The following is a 19811-nucleotide window of genomic DNA, read 5'->3' as shown; positions in this document are numbered from 1 at the left end:
CCGGGGCACGAACCCGTGTCCCCTGCATCGGCAGGCGGACTCTCAACCACTGCGCCACCGGGGAAGCCCAGTATTGTGGTCTTTACATAAATGTTCAATGGTTGCTTTTTGGTTAATTGATCAAGGGAGATGTTAGATCCCCTCTTTTTAGTTCTCTGGCTAAAAGAGTGGTAGAGCCTGTTTCCTCTTTTCCCTACTATGAATATTTTAACCTTCACTATTCAGGTATTCCAGGCAACTTTGAATTGATATTTGTAAAAGATATCAATCTACTTTTCCATCTTGAACCCAGAATATGAGGTGAAATAGAAGGTACATTTCTTAATGCTCTAGTCTCCCTGAGGACTGAACTTTCACTCATTCCACTGTCCAGATAGAACTGGTTTTACAGTGGTTATTCCTTGAGTATTTGGGCATGCTAGCAGCCAGATGACTTGTGGCTGTCACACTGTCTTCCGAATTATTAATATCTGGGCTAAAGAGTAGGAAATTGGACTGAGGAGGAATCTGGGGGGAGAGCTGCCAGGCCTTATTTCCTTACATTGGTGGTCGCAGCTGCCACATTGCGTGAAACCCACTCCTGGTAATAACCAACCTAAGTATGTACAGTTGGTGCAATTGTGGCCAAAGGGGTTTAACTCTGTGTAGCCATGATTATAGTAAGATATATGGTCTGACCCTCTCTATGCAGGAGGGATTTGAGGCTTAGATCTTTCTCAAATCCAAATGGCCAAAGTTGCTTTTCTTGTTTTTGCCAGTGTAATTAGCACTTATCTTCCCTGCCTGCCTTTCATTTTCACTACATGAATAATAATTATTCTAATGAACCATTAAGGCTTTGGAAGAGGTTACTGGTGGCAGCTTGGATCAGTGACTAAGACTTTTGCTAATTCTGTTCTTTCTTTCACCCTGGGTCTCATTTAACTTTCTTAGTTTCTCCTTCCTACAGAATGTATGAATTATAGCGAGGATCTCTTGCCAAGCTATAATCTTTCAAGTTTCTATTTCAGCTTAATGCTTTCCTGTAATCATGCTATCAAAGACTGTCAGAAACATATTCTCATTCACATATCCCGCAACGCTTAATCTAGGAGCATAGAGCTGGGACTGGACTCCATCTCAGTGAGAAGTCTGGGCTGCCAACCCAACTCCTTTGTGCTTTGTGGCAACAAGATGCGTGAAAGTGTAACCTCTGCTGTTGCATATATTCTGTCATCTAGTTTTGAAAGCCGATGGGATTTTGTAACAGATTGTTGTATGTAGTAAAGATTTTCTAGTATCCGACTTGGGTCCTACTTGATTTTTTAGAAATAACATGATGATAATGGTAATGAAAACGCCTCTTTAAGAGGCAATAGAGGGGGCGGAGTGGACTGTGGGAACTTTCTTCTGTGACAGCATGTGAGAAGGTTTGTTTTGCATTGGATGATCAAGACAAGAAAGCCAGCATCTAAAATCAGCCAACAACAGGAGACTTTTGAGAACAAGTAAAAAAGTAAAAAAAAAAAAAAAAAAAAAAAAAAAAAAAAAAAAAAAAAAAAAAGAAAATTGTAACATAGCCTCTTGGGTCTGCTTTCCTAAGTACAGCAATATGTGTGAGAAAACCCCTACACCAACTTTTTCTTAGAGCTAGATGGACACTTCTATGATGTGTTACTAGAAGGCAGAAAGTTGTCTGTTCTGCTGAATATTTATATTTTTAGGGGTTAACTGGCTCCATTTTTTTTTTTTTTTCTTGTGGGACGCGGGCCTCTCACTGTTGTGGCCTCTCCCGTTGCGGAGCACAGGCTCCGGACGCGCAGGCTCAGCGGCCACGGCTCACGGGCCCAGCCGCTCTGCGGCATGTGGGATCTTCCCGGACCGGGGCATGAACCCGTGTCCCCTGCATCGGACTCTCAACCACTGCGCCACCAGGGAAGCCCTGGCTCCATTTTTTGAGAAAAAGAGTAGGAAGAAATAAGAAAGCTTTAGTTTCGATTAGAACGGCAGAAATTGTAGCCATAATTAATGGAGTCAAACTATTAGGTTTTGTTTGTTTGTTTTTTTAAATGCTCTGAAGGACGTTTGCATCAAGTAGCTTACCATTTGGATGGTTGCCCAGGCTGGTAATCTAGGTTAAAACATGGGCTAGAAGGCAGTTCTATACCCAAGATCCCTTGGGAACTGCTGCTCCGGTGGGAAGATCTGTTCCTAAGTGCGCTGGGTGGTAGGAAACAGAAAAATCTTTCATGATGTGACCGCCCAGTGATTGTTCCTTGACTTCCTCCCTCCCTCAACACTGGGACACCCAGTGACAGATCCTGGGTATGTGTTTAGTTATGTGTCGCGTATATGTGTCTTTGTAATGCTTCACTTTAAGGGATATTTCCAGTAAACTGAAATGTGAACCAGTTTTATTTAAAGTCTTATATCCTCTACGCTGAATTATTCTTTGGTTTTTCCCGTTCACTGATTTCCATGCCCTTTTGGACCCCTTTCCTTTCCTGTTCTTTCTCTGCTCCCATCTCCATTCCTTCTCTGTAGCTATCCAAATTGATTTCCCCTTACGATGAGCTAGATGAGGTCTGACCCCCTCAGAGAAAGTCTTAGTTTTTTGCCATGGTCCGTGTTGCTCTCCATTGTCTCATACTGATAAACTTTGTACTATATTTCATCATCAAACAGTTTGCAGTCATCTTCTGTTTTGTCTCAATGACTTTTCTCCCTGATAATGCTTAAGTTCCTTAAAAAGCTTCTGCATCTCCTAGAATTCTTACATAGCAGCCACCTAAATATTTGCAAGTTTTACTTTCATTGTTGGAAGAGTTCCTCCAAAGGCAAAGTGACACTCCAGCTAGTTTGTCGTTAGCCGCCTTATCACTTTTGGTTAAGAGACGGTGGAAATGCCTTGCTAACCTGATAGAGATCTAGTTTACTATGGTTTACTAATTTCTGTCTCCCCCCTCCCCTCCCCCGCCCCCAGAGACTTAGTTGTGTTTTGTTTTTAGTTAGGGAAACTCTAATATTCATTATTTTATTCTATCCTAAAGTTACCTGGGAGAACATAGGAATATTATAATGCACATGTGGTTGGCAGAATCCTAAGGTGGCCCCAGCCTCTTGTGTGCATGCCCCATATAACCCTCAGAACTTGTGAGTACGACGGGTTAGTCACCCCTTTGATGAGGTTATGTTATGGCACAGTTTCCTCTATGATATGAAGATTATCCTGGGGAGATCTGATCCAATCAGTCCCTGAAAAGGGACTGGACTCTTTTTAAGAAGGTGATTTGAAATATGAGAGGGACAGAAGGGGATTTTCTGTTGCTGCCTTTGGAGATAGGTGGCCATATGGCTAGTGACTGTGGGTGACGTTTTGGAGCTGAGCACAGCCTCTGGCTGACAGTCAGCAAGGCGAGGAAGCTCTCACTCCTACAGCTGCAAGGAATGAATTCTGCCGACCTGAATGAGATTGGAAGTGGAATTTCCTCCAGAGCTTCTCAGCCTGGCCAGTGCCTTGATTTCGGTGATATCGTGGGTAGAGAACCCGCTATGCCATACCCAGAGTTCTGAGTTACAGAACCGAGAGCTAATGAATAGGTGTTTCCAGCCACCAAGTTTTTTGGTAATTTGTTGCATGGCAATAAGAAACTAAGACATACCCCCAAGTGTATGCAGACAACCTCTATTCCATCCCGATCGCTTTTCATCCAGGGCTGAGGTTAAAGATGCAGTGCTATTTTATTTTTGGAAGGCTTGAGAATTTTGGCCAGGATTGTTTAGTAGTATTTGCAGAGTGATATCAAATGTTAATTTGTATGTTTACTTCCTAAGAACGTATTTACCATGTCTTTGGTCATTGTTGGTATAGCCCCTCAGTTTTCAGGTGCTAGAAATAAATTCCTGCACTCAAAGATGTTCTAAATCAGCCGGGCTGAGCAACTGAAGATGCTTTGGGAGGAGAAATCCCCGGTGCTTTATGTTTATGACTGCCACAGAGCTGGTTTGGATTTTTTTTCTTCTTTCTCAGAGACTGCCATTATGTGGTCATTACAGTAACTGAAAGCCCCTTCCATCTTCAGAAAGGGACAGAAATAAATAGTGCCTTTCAAAACGGAAGTGGCTAATTCATATCCGGTGATAGAAATGGTGGCAAAGGAAGGAAGGGTCCCATCCATATTTCACTTTTTGCTGATGAATGCTTTCAGTGAACCAGAGGTACATGAACGGAGACACAGTATTTCTCAGACAGGAAGCACTGAGGGATTGAAGTGTGAATATCAGGAGAACCGTACATAGAAAGTTGAGAACGAAGCTTCCGACCGATATGGGCCCCTTAATTATCTTTGACCTCCCATTCACCACTGTTTCGAGAAAGCTTGTCTGAAAGATCTGTACTGTAAAGGCAGGGCAGAGGGCATGAAAAGGAGCCACACAGCTGTGAGGATTTGGGTGGCCTCCTCTGCAAGATAGGTGATATGTTGGAGATGGCATTGGGTTATTTGGGGTCCCCACTGGAAAGCTGCGGGCCTTGAAATGATTAGTGACTCTCCGTCGTGGGTTTTTCATCAGCTTCCCTTGGTGTTTGCTGAGTGAAGGGCTTCTCCCTGTCTTGGCGATGTTGAGTGGTGTGAGAGGACAGCTGTAGCATGTGTTTCTAATCGGAATGTGCCTTTCTAAATACTTCTTGCCTATCTGTCAGTCCCCCTCCCCCTCCCACCCTTTTTCCTCCGAGCCTGCAGAATTTGTGAGAGTCCCTGGAATGCACATGTGTGCCTTGTTATTCCCAAACATGAGACTTTCTGTTGATCAGCACTTGGTAACATTAGGCTCTCACAGGCATTAGTCACTTTGACTCCACTAGAAAGACTGATCTTTGGAAATGTAAGAAAATGTCTTTTGCTGTTGTTGTTATTAATTCTTGGCATCCAGTTAGATTTAGCCTTTGAGAATTTACATGGACTTCTAGCAGAAAGCATTCTGTCTGTGAGAGAAAAAAGTGCTGCCACTTTTTACAGTTTTGGGATTGTCACACTTAGTAGTTATTGGCTTCAAGACCATTTTACTAATAAGCCAATACCTCCCCCATCCTGCCTATCCTTCCTGCACCTCCCCAGAATCCAGGGTTGTGGGCAGCAGCTGGGATTTTGTTCGCTTCAGATACCCGCTTCTGAGGTCTGCTTTTAAACAGTGTATTTCCTAATTGTGAGAGGTCTGATATCTAACCGGACAAAGGTGAGACTCTAATCCCAGACAAAGCAGCAAGATCTTGGAGGACGTGTGGGCAGTGACTGTTTTCTGTGAGGGGAGGCTGTAGAGAAGACAGAAAGGCGGGTGGAGGAGCAGAGGCAGGACTGTGTCCTCAGCCCTTTGGTGTCAGGCTTCGCTCGGCAACAGTGTGAATTTTCACCTTGCAGCTGACCCAGGCGTAATGGAGGGCGGGGTGGACCAGGCACCAGGGCGCTGGGTGCCGCAGCTCTGTCTCTCCACGTGGCCCTGCGCGTGGGGAAGACCCATCAGCCGCTGGACCTGTCTCCTTCTCCGAGAAAGATGAGGTTGGAAGATAACGATTTCTGTGAAACCTCACACGGGATACAAATCTGGGTGAGGTGTAAAATAGGGGTGGTGTTAGGAAAAGAGGGACATTCAAGTCGTGGATTTCCAGGCTCGGAAATAGAAATCACCTGGTAGACTGGATGCACTTTTGTCAGTTAAGAGTGCTGGATGGGCAAGTTTCAGCCAGAAAAGGGGTGATGGGTGGTCATTAACATCTGGGCACAGAGGAGAAAAATCTAACCTGAGACTGACAGGCTTCAGGAAACCTTCACCGTCTAATTCGGAGGGTAGCAGAGGGTTTAAGATGATTAACCAGTGGACTTTTTTCTTCTGCAAGAGGGCAGAGGCCTATAAATTTATGCATGTTTTTAGCAATATGCATACGAATTGATGGTTATTCTAGAGGCCACTAATACCTTGAAGTAGATATTGTTGCCATTTGACATAAGAAAATCAGAGGAAGGACAGATTTGAATTGAGAATGGGGGATAGGGTGCGTTCTATTGGAGATGTTGGCTTAGGGGTGCCTGGACCATGGATGGCCAGGCACCCCGAAGCCTGGAGGCGGGCAGCTGGTTATAACCAGGGAGTTGTTAGCTTGGGGTTGTCATGGGCAGGGATGGGGTCATCCAAGCAAAAATGTGTCAAAAGAGCTGAGGAGGGAGAATTATGTTCATTGTTGCAACAGCTTGGTGAGCTAGTTTATTTTAAAGTTGACAAGACTGATACAGCCACTATGCAGAACAGTATGGAGGTTCCTTAAAAAACTAAAAATAGAGCTACCATATGATCCTGCAATCCCACTCTTGGGCATATGTCTGGAGAAAACCATAATTCGAAAAGATACATGAACCCCAATGGTCATTGTAGGACCGTTTACAATAGCCAAAACATGGAAGCAACCTAAATGTCCATCAACAGAGGAATGGATAAGGAAGATGTGGTATGTGTGTATATATATATACACACACACACACACACACACACACACACACACACACACACACAATGGAATGTTACTCAGCCATGAAAAAAAGAACGAAATAATGCCATTTGCAGCAACATGGATGGACCTAGAGATTATCATACTTAAGTGCAGTAAGCCAGACAGAGAGAGACAAATATCATATCATATTGCTTATATGTAGAATCTAAAACAAACAAACCAAACAAACAAAAAAAAGATACGAATTAACTTATTTACAAAATAGAAATAGACCCACAGACAGAGAAAACAAATTTATGGTGACCAAAGGGGAAAGGGAGGCGGGGAGGGACAAATTAGGAGTTTGGGATTAACATATACACACTACTGTATATAAAGTAGATAACCAACAAGGACCTCCTGTATAGCACAGGGAACTATACTCAATATTTTATAATCTATAAGGGAAAAGAATCCAGAAAAGAATATATATACATATATATAATTGAATCACAGTGCAGTACACCTGAAACTAACACAACATTGTAAATCAACTACAGTTAAAACAAGTTGATAAAACTGAGGCTGAGAAGTTAAATGAGTTACCCCAGGTCATACAGCTAAACGATGGCAGAGTCGCCCCGTGTCTCCTGACTTCACGCATCAGGTACCTTCTACTGTACTAATCTGCTTTTTTTGCTTACTCTCGTCCCTTTCTATGTAACTTCGTTCTGTTATTAGCAAAGAAATAAGTACACATATTTTATCTTACCACCCACCTATTAGCTGCAGTAAAATTGCAGGCTTAGCTACTTTGAAAAGATTTTTATTATTTATTATTGTTATTCACATTTCCTGATTTTTAGTTATTTATTTAAATTCAAGTTGAGACTGTCCTTTAATATAAAGTCACGAGTAAATTTCCTGTGGTCCTGACACAACTTTTTTTTTTTAATTTATTTGGAGTATAGTTGCTTTACAATGCTGTGTTGGTTTCTGCTGTACAATGAAGTGAATCAGCTACATGAATCAGGATATATACATATATCCCCCCCTCCCTTGGACCTCCCTCCCACCCCAACCCCCCAATCCCACCCATCTAGGTCATCACAGAGCACCAAGCTGAGCTCCCTTTCCTACAACTTTTAAGAAGAAAAAATGTTGAAGTTTTGGTTTTCTTAGATTATATTGTCCGCGGGTAGTATGAAAGAATTCACCCTAACATATCAGCACGACTTATCTTACCGTTTCTGTGTCTTTTTATATTACACAGATAACTGGCACCCCTTTCCCTCACTGTACAAAATCTGAGTACGATCCATTTCCTGATTTTTAAAATCTCATTTTCTATTATAAAAGTGTGAGGGTTTTTTTGATAATTAATTCAAATATTACAGAAACATAACAGAAAGTAAAATTTCCCTATAATCCTACCATCCCCAAAGAAAACCCCTACACCATATTATTTTTGCAAGGATCTAGAAAAGCAAAATCTGTCCCTCTGCTGGGAGTCTTTTGGAGAAAGTTGCTTAGAGATGGCACTTAATATTGGAGCAGTTACTTAATATTAATCAAGATCTTTCCTGGTTATTTGGTGGTGTTTCGAGAGTGGCTCCTGGGTTTGACAGAGCTGACATTCCTGGCTCTGTGACTTGGACACTGGCCCCTGGGTGCCTTTTTTTCTCAGTCCCAGCTTCCAGCTGGGCTGCACTCAAGCTCTTTCCTCATATGGTTTTCCTCCTAAGAGTTCTCTCTTCTTCCTGGCTCTTACTATTCTGCTGCTTGTGTGAGACAATTTCCTTGGGGGCTTTCTTGGCTCTGACCTTGGGATTTCATGGTATAGATGACAAGCAGAGTAGCAAATGTTGTCCAAGTCATTCTTAAAGAACGCAGTCCTCCTTGGTAGTGAGATGCTTCAGATGTTTTATATTATGGAAGTGGCCCTAGCAATGCCTAGCCTTGAAAACATCCCAGTGCAGGCTTCGTAGTTGTGGTTTGGGTTGATACTTTGCATACCAGTGTTTTCCTTTTTGCATGAGAACTAAGGGTGTGTCACATCTTCCCACCAACTTTTCTTTCTTTAAAAGAGAATATGAAACCAGTTGAATACTCTCTAGAATGCATTTAGATAAGTGTATGTATTTACAAAAATGAACGATTGGGCACTTGGGAAGAGCTTACTTCTTGGACAGTTTGTGAGGCCAGGATTTCTCCAAATACTGAGAAGTGGCTGGTGCTCAATCAGTGATTTTGTGTGAGGAGAAGCATGTTCTTCTCTTTGCCTGTCTCCAGGTGGCTGGCATCTGTACTACTGAAACAGAGCCTCAAAAAAAAAGACTCTAAGATGAAGGGATATGTACTGCTCCTCTTCTCTAAGTGGACATCTCCTTTATGAGAAAAGACAGAGAGTAAAGGGAATATGCCCCATGGTTCCATCTCAGCTCTATTTTAAATTGGACATTCATTTTCTTAGGACTGGAGTCTTAATTATTTCTACCTCCTCCCATCAGGCAATGCTGGTCAAAAAGACTCTTTGTTTTCACCTGAATACATAAAACCTGCACATCAATTGTACACAGGAGCTGTCTACTAAATGAATATCAAACAATGCTGCAGACTAACACATGTTTATATATCCTATAAGCTGATGGATCTACTGCAAGAATCACATGAGTTATAAGGTTGCATCGAATTCTGTACTTTGGATAGCTTGTGATTATACATTTGGATTGCTTGATTAACATCTGTCTGTCCCACTAGACTATGTGTTCCATGAGTTAGCAATGCTTTGCTTTCTCACCATCATCTCCTTAGCATTTATCACAGTATCTGGCACGTGTTAGTGTTCAATAAATATTTGTTGAATGAATGAAAGCATGAAAAATTTGCTTTTCTTCTTGAAGAGATGATTGATTAACTTACATAGAAGAATTTTCTACATTTTGTTTTGAGGCTATAAATCCACTTTTCAAAAAATTTCTTGAAGACTGCAGATATAGCTGAAGAAAAAAGTTTTTAAGCAGGACAGTTGTAGGGAGTGGGTACGTAACTGTTGTTTTAAAACTAAGTCAAATTATTATAGTTAAGCAAGCAAAAGTGAAAAGTTCATGTGGAAGACATGGCGGTACACACACAGATTTCTATTCTGTTTGGAGTTAACCAGGATCATGTAAAAACTGAGCCATCTTGGATCTGGCAATAGAAAATATACCGCCAAGAAGTTTTTGCCCTGTGTTGGTTTTCCTCAAGCAAAATGACAGATTTAGATTTATGCATCTCTGATTTCCAAATGCAAGAAATCTTAGAATTAGCATTAGAACCAAAGACTTTGCTTAGAGGTCATTTGGTTAAATCTCATTTTACAGATGAGGAAACATAAGCCCGGAGATTAAGTGACTTGGATCAATGTAATTCATTCTCCATAAAATGAGGCTTTGAGAAGAGTGTAATTTCCAGTTCTGTAATACATAAAAGAAGTTACCTGTTAAATTAAAAAAATAATACTTTAAATTTTAAAGAGGCAGAATCTTTCTAAACCTAAATTGTAATGTCTGTCTTTAAAGGTAAAAAAATGAAGTCTAATTGTTTTCAACCTACGTGAAAACAGATATCGCCTTGGTAACGTGCTCTCCAGCTCCCCCTGACTGATAAGGGTCAGCAGCTGTAGACTACCTACTAACCACATCTACTGAAGCCTTCAGTTTTAAAAGGAAAGAACTGGGTTATCACTTTGAGTATGGTGAATAGAATCCATCTGTGCACAGCCAGTTTGTTAATTTCAGGAGGCTCTGGGCTGGACTAAAATAGAAGGAAGAGTGAAGATGAGGAATCCTTAATGGTTTCCAGCCGTGGAGGATGTGGATGCCTGCAAACAGGAATGGAATTCTGTGGCTTTCCCCTCAGCCTTGTAAATGAGCTTCTTATTTAGGGTGGATTTTCTTCACACTAGAGTTCCCCATTTTCTCTTCCATGTTCTTTTTTTTCCTCTTTGTTCCTCCGTGAGTGATTCTTCCTCCCTGGTTAGTCTGCGGGCTTTGCCCATCCCCAGTTTCTCCCCGGGTTCTCAGCAGCAATAGGAGGGCTCCTCATTTAAAAATGACAGCTGTCTTCCTCCCATCTAATTTAGGGAAAGGAAACCCAGGTTTCCTGAGGACCTGTTAAATGCTGGCCCTCCCATAGGTACCATTTCCTTAGTTCCTCCCAGCCACCCTGCCAAGTCCTCCATTTTTACTGTTGGAGGACAAAATGTAGGGAATCAAACCCATGGCTGTCTGACTCCAAGTCTTTTTCCATCCTACTTGTGGTTAAGCAAGATTTGGAATTGTGGAACATATTTTAAAGCAGCCCTCAGAATGTAGGTGTTGGCACACTTTCTTATATAATTTGTTTTATAATTATTTCCATAATGAAGTCAGCTAGATAGCTTCTGAAAAACTTGTCGATTATGATCTTCAAAGTACACATTCATAATAAAGTGACCCTTTGGGTATAGATAACATTTATCTGGAAGGCTTCTGCAAGCTGGACTTCTTTTCCCTGGTAGATTTGGAGAGCTCCAGCCTTCCTGAAAGATGCCCCCCTGATTTTCCCTAGCCAAAAGCTACCTGTTTCCCCTGTGTCATCCCACAGTTAAAGTGATGGTATTTATCACTTTTATCCTTAATAGTATTACATTTACTTGTGTCCTGTCTCTGCTGCTGCATTGTAAACCTCTGAAGGGCAGGAAGAGTGTTTATCAATGAATAACAAAAGTAATGTATTTTTGCTCCCTTAGTGCTTTGAGCAGTGAGGTTTTTTTTGAATGAACAAATAAATAATTGTGTTCATGTCAAGATGATCTGGAAAGAGAAAAATGAGACTGTCAAATTAAAGACTGGTTATTTTATTTTATACTATAGAATTTAGTCATTGCCCATTTCAAGATGGAGTGGGCCTAGAAATCATCCAAGTACAACCCCTCCCTAGATAGATTAGCAAATGGAGGACTAAATCAATTAAGGTCTTATAGTTACTTACTTAGAGGCTCCAAGGTGGCACTTGCATCTCAAAAATGGTCCAAACTAAACCCTTTATTATTGGCTTCATGTGCCATAGATGCAAAAATCAAAGTCTCAGCATTGCCAGGACCAGTGAAAATATAGTTAGAGCTACTTTGCCAATTTTAATTCTCAACTTCCACCTCTTACGGTTGCCAAAGAATTATGATTTTAGAGAACATTTTTTTCTTTCTAGTTTAATATATTGGATTTCAATAGCAGCTACAATTACTGTATTGTCTGGGGCTACCTAGGAACTTAGGTCATCATGTGGTAACAGTGACTAAGTGTGAGGACTCTGGACTCTGGCACCTGACCTCCTGGGTCCACATTTCAGCTTCTCACCTTATTGGCTGTGAGACCTTGGGCAAGTTACTGAACTTCTGGGCCTCTGTTTTCTCATCTGTCCGTTGAGACTAGGTAACAATAGTAACTACCTCATAGAATTGTTAAGATAAACTAATTCATTCACGTTTAGGGCTTTTCTGGAGCCTTGGTCCATAAATGTTAGTTAGCTGTTGTGATGATGATGGTGGAATACCAAATAGCTCGAGCTACTTTTATCCGATTATTATTTTCCTTTTATTGGTAGGGGGAATGTTTACTGAAATTCTCCCTGAGATTTCATAGTAAAGACAAGCCTGGAGATAAAATTTCTGTGGGATCTGGAAGGTTTGGATATGTAAACACTGGCTGTAAGGTCCTTCCAGATAGAGGAAATAGTATGAGTAAAGTCTGATGAAGAGAACCCTGGGGTTTTCTCCCAGGAACTGTAAGTAATTCCATTTAACTGCAGTGGAAGGTGCTCCCTGGGAGTAGTGGGAATAGAGATTTGTGTTTAGCCCATGGAGGCTCCTGAGATGGCAGGCCAAGTTTGGATTGAGGGCCTTTGAGTACCAAGATCCCTTTGGCAGGAAGGTAGAGCGTAGGAAGATTAGAGGGGGTGGGATGGAGGCAAGGTGACAGTTGGAAGGCTGTTGAGTTAGCATAAAGAGGAGGAGGGTGTGGCACTGATAACAGTTTGGAATTGATGCAGGCAGGTGGGTTTCAGGTACAGATAAATGCCCCTAACAGAAACAGGGAACCTGGGAGTAGGGATGGGTTTGCAATAGAAGAAGATGATTTCAAGTTTCTTGAAAAACAATTTGAGGGACAGAAAGGACAACCCGGGAGAACTGCCCCTTTTGGTAGAAATTCAGAACTAGAATGCAGAGTTCAGTACTTAGAAAATTCTGAGAGTCGTTGCTAGGTGTGTGATAGCGGTAAAGACATGAGACTATCTGAGATTCCCCGAGATCACGCCTGTAGACTCAAGAGCCCTGCACGCATTCTTTGGATAGAGACATCTAAGGCATGAAGCCATAAGCGTGGTGCCATGAAGTGCTGGGGCGTAGGAGTTCATTTTAGCTGCTGTGTGTGAGATAGAGCTCCCCTCACACATCCTGCAGTGCTTTCAGTTTTAAGCCTGTTCATGAACCAAAGGAGGAACTTCCTATTTCCCCTTTCCCCATCGCTCACCAATGGGCAATAGCCCAGTAAAGGATTCCTTTACTGCTGGGCAGAGAAATAGGCTCCGATTATGGAATTTTTAAATGGCATTATAAAATTGACATATTTTATATGACAAAGAAAAGAGAGACTCTGAAGACATAAATTTAAATAAAAAAAAAAAATTCAAGACCAAAGTGTTTTATAACCCTTCATTTTGTATGTGGTTTTCAGTGGGTATAAAAATACTCGGTGGGTATGTGGGTGGTTTCTCATGTTTTGGAAATGGTGAGAATATGAGATGCTGAGCATTGGGTTCTGGGATGAGAGCTATAATTACTAACTCTGATTCTTTCCCCGGATTGGCTCCTGGGTGGATATCTGAACCTAAAAACCCAACAACAGTCCAGAATCCAGAGCAATAAACCACTCTCCGCCCGCCCCGCCCCCCACCCCCACCCCCCCAGAAATTAAAAGAATTATTGTGGCAAAGAGGAGAGGGAGGGCGGGATGATGGTTCTAACTTGCCTCGTCCCCTTTCGTGCTGCTCGCTGACTGTTCAAGGCTGTGGTGCATCAGGAAAGAGGCTGGTGTGATGGCTTCTCCTCGCTGTCTGCACAGCAGCCCCTGTGCAGCTGTGATGGAAAGAGTTCTAAATATAACCCAGACTCCTTTCAAATCCTCCTCCCCCAGTTTTGGCAGATGTGGTAAACACCCTAAAAATACCTGCTGTCTGAACCTTTGAGGTCTTTGGAGAGGAAGAAGGGGCAGGTGGTAGCCCTGGGGCCACGGGGTGCTGTCAGAAGGCCTTGCCAGGCTACCAGGGCTGCTCCCCAAGCTGTTTGGTGCACTGTCGGCCAGTCCATCCTGCTCAAGGATAAGAGCCCACTCTCGAGTCTCATAGTCACTGCTGGCAGGTTTCAAGGAGACTATTCATAGACGAGACATCTGTTCTCTGTCCCGTTGACCTCAAACCTGCAGCTGCCACCGTGGTTATTCAGGCAGTGTTGTGTCTTCCAGTCTTGTTTCACAGAATCAGAATTGTAGAGCTAGCGAGGCCCTCAGATATTACATTGTTCATAAAACATTCCATTAAAATCACCACATTTATGGAGTTACATTTCCCTGCCTCTGTAGTGACTTGGGGATTTGGAAATGGCGTCTCAGTCTTTGATTATTAAAAGACCTCACTGTCCCCATTGTGTAACACACACAGGAGGATAATGAAAACCAGTCTTTTTAAAAATAGTGACCAGATGATCCTGTGCAAGGCTTTTTCTTCTTTATTAAAAAATGGAAATTTGAGGCTCATTTTCTCACCCAAAATTCAGTATCTCGAGTATAAAGCTCATTGGCATCATAGCCAGACACCAGGAGTCTCATTTTCAGGAAGGCTTTCAAGATGTAGTTTCTGGAATCCCATACCATAACTGTGGTGTTTAATTGAAAGACCATAGCTGACCTCTGTTTTCCTGGGAAAGAAAGGTTTCACAGATGATCTCCGATACCCACGGAATGCATTCAAAGTTGTGGAGGCAGTCAGCACCATCTAATGAAACAGCATAAATCATCCAGCTTTTAAATGTATGATAACTACCTTAGTCCCAGTCTCCTTCAGGAGACTCTTGAGAAGGTGTGGGGAGTGCAGAACCTGCGCTAGGAGCTGTGTGAAGGAGAGCAAAGTAGCCCCAAGAAGCCCGTCCAGATGATGGAGCAGGAGCCAAGTCCTGTGCCGTGCCACTTTCAATATGTTCATCATGGTAGTTACAGAATTTCCGTAATTGTAACGGGTATGCATCCTCCACTGTGAGCTTCTCAGAGCTCCTTCCTGTATCTGGAAGAGTGTCATTTATTTTTTGCCACTGGGCTGAAAGTAAATTGAAGGGTTTTCTTGAGTGCTTGAAGCTGTCAAAATGGTTGAAGTTTGTAATGTCACTTAATGCATGTCTGAATCAGCCACTGCTAGAAGCTTATTTCCCCTGGACCAGTGCACCTATAACCGGACCTGAGCTGCCTGGGAGGGGGATTGGTGTACTTAGGGACTCAGTGTGATTTTGTGGAAAGAGCGTAGCTCTGGAGTTGGTAGCTTCAGTTGTGTAGAAGCCGGGGACGGGCTGGGCACAGAGGGGTCGCCTTTTTCCATGCATGTCAAGAGAGAGGATGGGAGAGGGAGGGGTACCCAGGTGGCACTGTCATGGGTTATCAAATGTTTCCCTTCTGAAATTCCAGAATGAAGAGCTTCGAAACTTGTCTCTTTCTGGCCATGTTGGATTTGACAGTCTCCCCGACCAGCTGGTCAACAAGTCGACTTCTCAAGGATTCTGTTTCAACATCCTGTGTGTTGGTAAGTGACTCATCCCTTGCTACTGAGCAAGGAATCTGACTCTTAGGTGTTGGCAGGTGACTGTCAGAGGGGCACGTTTCAGGAAATAAGGGGAATGATATTTTTTACTCTTTCATTATCAGTAAAGCAGGGCAATAATACCCACTCATGTATGTCACACAAAGATTGAGACTTGTATTTAGGTAGAACGCTTTGTAGGCTTTGTGATGTTACTCAAAATGTTATTTTTATTTGTGTCACATTGTCAAGCAGTGATCAGTTTAATATTGCTATTGAACCACTTATTTAAATTTTTTTGTGGGGGGAGGGACTTAGACCCTAGCTAGACTATAGGAAGTTGAAAGAAGGACCTGAGATGCACATACATAGGAAGATCATTCAAAAGCATTTTAAGAATTTGTTTCCAGGGTCTTTGACTATGGTGCAATAGTAATCTCCACTGAAGTCTTTTTAACGATATGCTGTCTACAGTAAGTAAAATCTGAAACTACTTTAACCATTTTGATAAACTTAGAATATTTAAAATTTTTGCTTTTAGAGCAAAAGACAATTTAAAATTCTATTTTATATTTTTGAAATGCATTTTCTGCCTGAATTAATAAATTAACCTTTTGTCCTTAAATTGGAATCTGAAATTGACCTCAGTTTATTCCTGGTAGATAAATGGAAAAGGCCAAAGAGATACAACTTACATATTTGCATTCTCAGGATGTGTTATTCGTATCCTTTAGATGTTATGCATTGACCTAGGCCTCTGGCCTTGGTATTTTTCTTCTTCTTTAGCCATATCTTTCTTAAACTAAGACAAGGAAGGTAGGAAAGGAGGTGGAGAAAAAGAGGAACATAGAAATAGAAATCTCCTGTTGGTTTGAAGCAGACGTGTCCCTGGAACAGATGACGGCCTTTCCTTCATCCTCCCTGTCCCTCTTGATGAAGGACCAGGCTAAACAGCAGTGAAGTGGCTCAGGCTGCATTGTTTTGTTGCCATTGTCCTCTGGGCACAGACTTCAAGACAAATTAAAAGGAATTCTGTATGTATCCGATATGTCTTCTCTGTGTATCCTCCCCCGACGTTTGGCAGAATGTCCTGACTTCTCTTGTCTTAAGTAAAATGAAGTGACTTTAGAAAAGAAAGATGTGCATTCAATGTAAGTTAGTTGTTGGGGGGAGGGCCAGGTATTTTCCTTTCTTTTTTTTTCTTTTTTTTTTTTTTTGCGATACGCGAGCCTCTCACTGTTGTGGCCTCTCCTGTTGCGGAGCACAGGCTCCAGACGCGCAAGCTCAGCGGCCATGGCTCACTGGCCCAGCCGCTCCGCGGCATGTGGGATCTTCCCGGACTGGGGCACGAACCCGGGTCCCTTGCATTGGCAAGCGGACTCTCAACCACTGCTCCACTAGGGAAGCCCCAGGTATTTTCCTTTCTGAAAATTCTTCGAGAGGAGCATATTGAACGTGGCCCCTGCATTGGGCATTCACTAGTAGAAAGCCGCCCCTGACTTGCACACCAGATGGCTTGCTGTCTGGCATTATGTCTCAAGCACTGGAGAGAAACATGACCAGAGCCTGTCAGCTCTCCTGCTTTCCCCTTTTCCCCACTTGAAGCCGATTAAAATTCAGCAGGGGACCCCCTGGAATAGCAGCTCTCAGAGTGGCATAAATGAGTTGTCTTTTCTCTTCTGCTAAATGCTCATTGCAGAGCAGGACAATTCTTCATTAGCATAGCAATTTGTTGGCAATTTGTTGATTTTCTATTGAAAAGTGTGCTAAATTATGGGCCAGTTACTATTCTGGCTTCTCTTCTCTGTCTCCCCCAGCTCTGTCTTCAAAATCAGTTTCAAGAATCTATGTGAGAGCTATGGCCCAGCCCCTGCAAGTACGATAAAGCCTTCCAGTGGGACTGGGCTGGAAGGACCTGGTTTGACCGGGTGTGTGGTGTGCAAGGGGGAGTGTTGGCTCGTTGGCTGACCCTTGTGTTACTAGCACAATTATGGTGCTAGTTGGAATGCCTCACAAGCCACCTCCTTGCTGTGCTGTTGGATTTGTAAAGCAGCTGCTATTCTGACTCTCCTGGGTGGGTGATAATCCCTATGATTCTTAGGTTTTTATTCTTGTTCCATTCTTAACCGTGTTGAAAATTAGTTTTTCAAGTTATTTAAAATAATGCATATTTATGTTAAAAAATTATAAAATGTCCCCCCTTCTCTCCTACCCTCATTTCCATTCCACAGAGAAAACACTGTGGAATCCTAGGAACTTTCTAAACTTTTCTGTACTTGGAAATTATTTTCGGGGGCTGAAAACAACACTAATTATCTCACATTTTTGTAGAAGTCCCACGTGTGTCTCACCAGGCTAAAATCAAGGCATCCGCAAGGCTATGCTCCTTCCTGGAACCTCAAGGGGAGAAGACATTTCCTTGTGTTTTCCATCTGCTGGAGGCTGCCCACATTCCTTGACTCTTGGACCCTTTCCTCCATTTTCAAAGCCAGCAATGTTGTATCTCTCTCTGACTGTTCTTGGGTTAGGAAATTTTCCACAGAGAATTGCAGAAATCTAGTTTAAACTCAGTTAAGGCTCTTCCTCAACCTCCAAACGCACTAAAAAGGTAATATATTGAATTGTGTAATTAAGAACAGCTGGCTCTAGGGATGCAGCGTGTTTGCAGGGCTCTGTTTCTGGTTTTCGAGCCTGCTTGCTTCTGTGTGGCTTCATGGTTGGGCTTCCTCAAGGAGGTGGTACAGCCTCCAGCAGTGTTGCCAGCTGAGCAACCCCAGAGGAGAGGGAGGCAATTCCTGACGAGGCCTTCTCAACAGTCATAGGATCTCTGATCAACCAGGCCGGGGTCATCTGCCCGCCCAGGGTGGGAGATGGGGATCAACCACCCCGAAACATACAAGGGTCCCATAGGAGAGAAGACATGGGCAGAAAGGAGAAAGGGCATGGGAGAGACACACACTGGACAGATATAAACAGGTCTCTCATGACTACATAAGTACTTTTTTGTTTTGGTGTAACATAAATGAGATCATGCCCTTCTATTCTTTTGCATTGTCTCCTTTCACTCTACAGTGCGTCCTGCCTATCCTTCCATATGCCCATATATCTAGCAGGTTCTTTTCCATAGCACTTTGGAGCTCTTCCGTTGGAGCCAACATTAGCCCTTTGGGAGACAGGGGTGTCAGCATTAAGGTAAACGTACATATCCTCAGAGGGTAGGACACATCAGATCCCTTCACAAATAATTTACAGCAGAACATCTGTGTAAGGAAACAACTTTCACTGTCAATTAATGCTCTATTTTTTTTTTTTAAAGAAGATGTTGGGGGTAGGAGTTTATTAATTAATTTATTTATTTTTGCTGTGTTGGGTCTTCGTTTCTGTGCGAGGGCTTTCTCCAGTTGTGGCAAGCGGGGGCCACTCTTCATCGCGGTGCGCGGGCCTCTCACTGTCGCGGCCTCTCCCGTTGCGGAGCACAGGCTCCAGACGCGCAGGCTCAGTAGTTGTGGCTCACGGGGCTAGCTGCTCCACGGCATGTGGGATCCTTCCAGACCAGGGCTCGAACCCGTGTCCCCTGCATTAGCAGCAGGCAGATTCTCAACCACTGCGCCACCAGGGAAGCCCTGCTCTATCTATTTTTAAAGTAAGAGTCTATGAAAAGCATTCTAGTTGATCAAAGTATTTTGACAGCCACTTAGAGGAGTTGGTGTCGTATTTAACTCAAGAGTATCCATGGTCCTTGTCATCGTACTGTGCACTTCTGTTTTTTATGCGCATGCCTGGTGTTTATAGCATCATTATTTCCATGTGAAAAGTATGGAAGGGAATTGAGGATTTATTTTAAAAAAGAGTTATGATCCCAGTAAGGAAGCTGATGATGTTTTTCAAAAAGGTCTTAGAATTGTAATTTTGTTTTGTGGCAAGATCCTACAGGTTGCAAACTGAGAGGAAACAAACCGGGACAGAAGTGAACGCTGGCGTGCACCTAGTTTAGTTTTAGAGGCACTGAATTTAAATGCTTTTAGAACCTATCTCTCTTGAGCCCTGGATAGAAATGTAATAAAGAGCAGGAGAGTAGTGTTCATTTAATTGGGAAGAGAATTCTTGATGCTGAATTGGGTACCAGACACCCAAGATCATAGTTCCCCTACTCTCCATCTTGCCTATAACACAGCCGTTCACCCACAAAATTGCACTTTGCTTTAAATAAAGCCTTTCTTTCTTACCCACGCTGTATTTCTCCAAAGAATCTAAATTAGTATTCAGCCTTTCTTCACGATTTTAAATTTATACATCTTTGTCATTCATTTTCCAAAATGACACCAGCTCTGTGAGAAACTCCAGCATTTATCCAGCTGTATGTGGTTCTTTGTGCACCTACACAGATGGATAAAATACTGTGACATCCCTGCTTTTGAAGAGGAACCAGTTCAACAGCAGGGTCAAAGTAAATTAATAACTTTTTTTTTTTTTTTTTTTTTTTTTT

At 42.6% G+C, this 19811-nt stretch overlaps 1 protein-coding gene across 2 annotated transcripts in view; it reads left to right on the top strand.

Annotated features, from left to right (window-relative positions):
• The window catches only part of SEPTIN11 (septin 11), a 91587-nt gene that overhangs the window by 29146 nt on the left and 42630 nt on the right, over positions 1-19811 (top strand). For both annotated transcript variants that reach the window (XM_007455414.1, XM_007455413.1), the window contains exon 2: positions 15214-15328. In XM_007455414.1, the coding sequence (XP_007455476.1) occupies positions 15214-15328 (115 nt within the window). The remainder of the gene's footprint in view (positions 1-15213; positions 15329-19811) is intronic.

The sequence above is a fragment of the Lipotes vexillifer genome, unplaced genomic scaffold (assembly GCF_000442215.2).
Source record: "Lipotes vexillifer unplaced genomic scaffold, Lipotes_vexillifer_v1.1 scaffold749, whole genome shotgun sequence".
NCBI classification, from domain to species: Eukaryota; Metazoa; Chordata; class Mammalia; order Artiodactyla; family Lipotidae; genus Lipotes; species Lipotes vexillifer.
The sequence above is the reverse complement of the archived record's forward strand: the minus strand, read 5'-3'. Positions and strand labels throughout refer to the sequence as shown.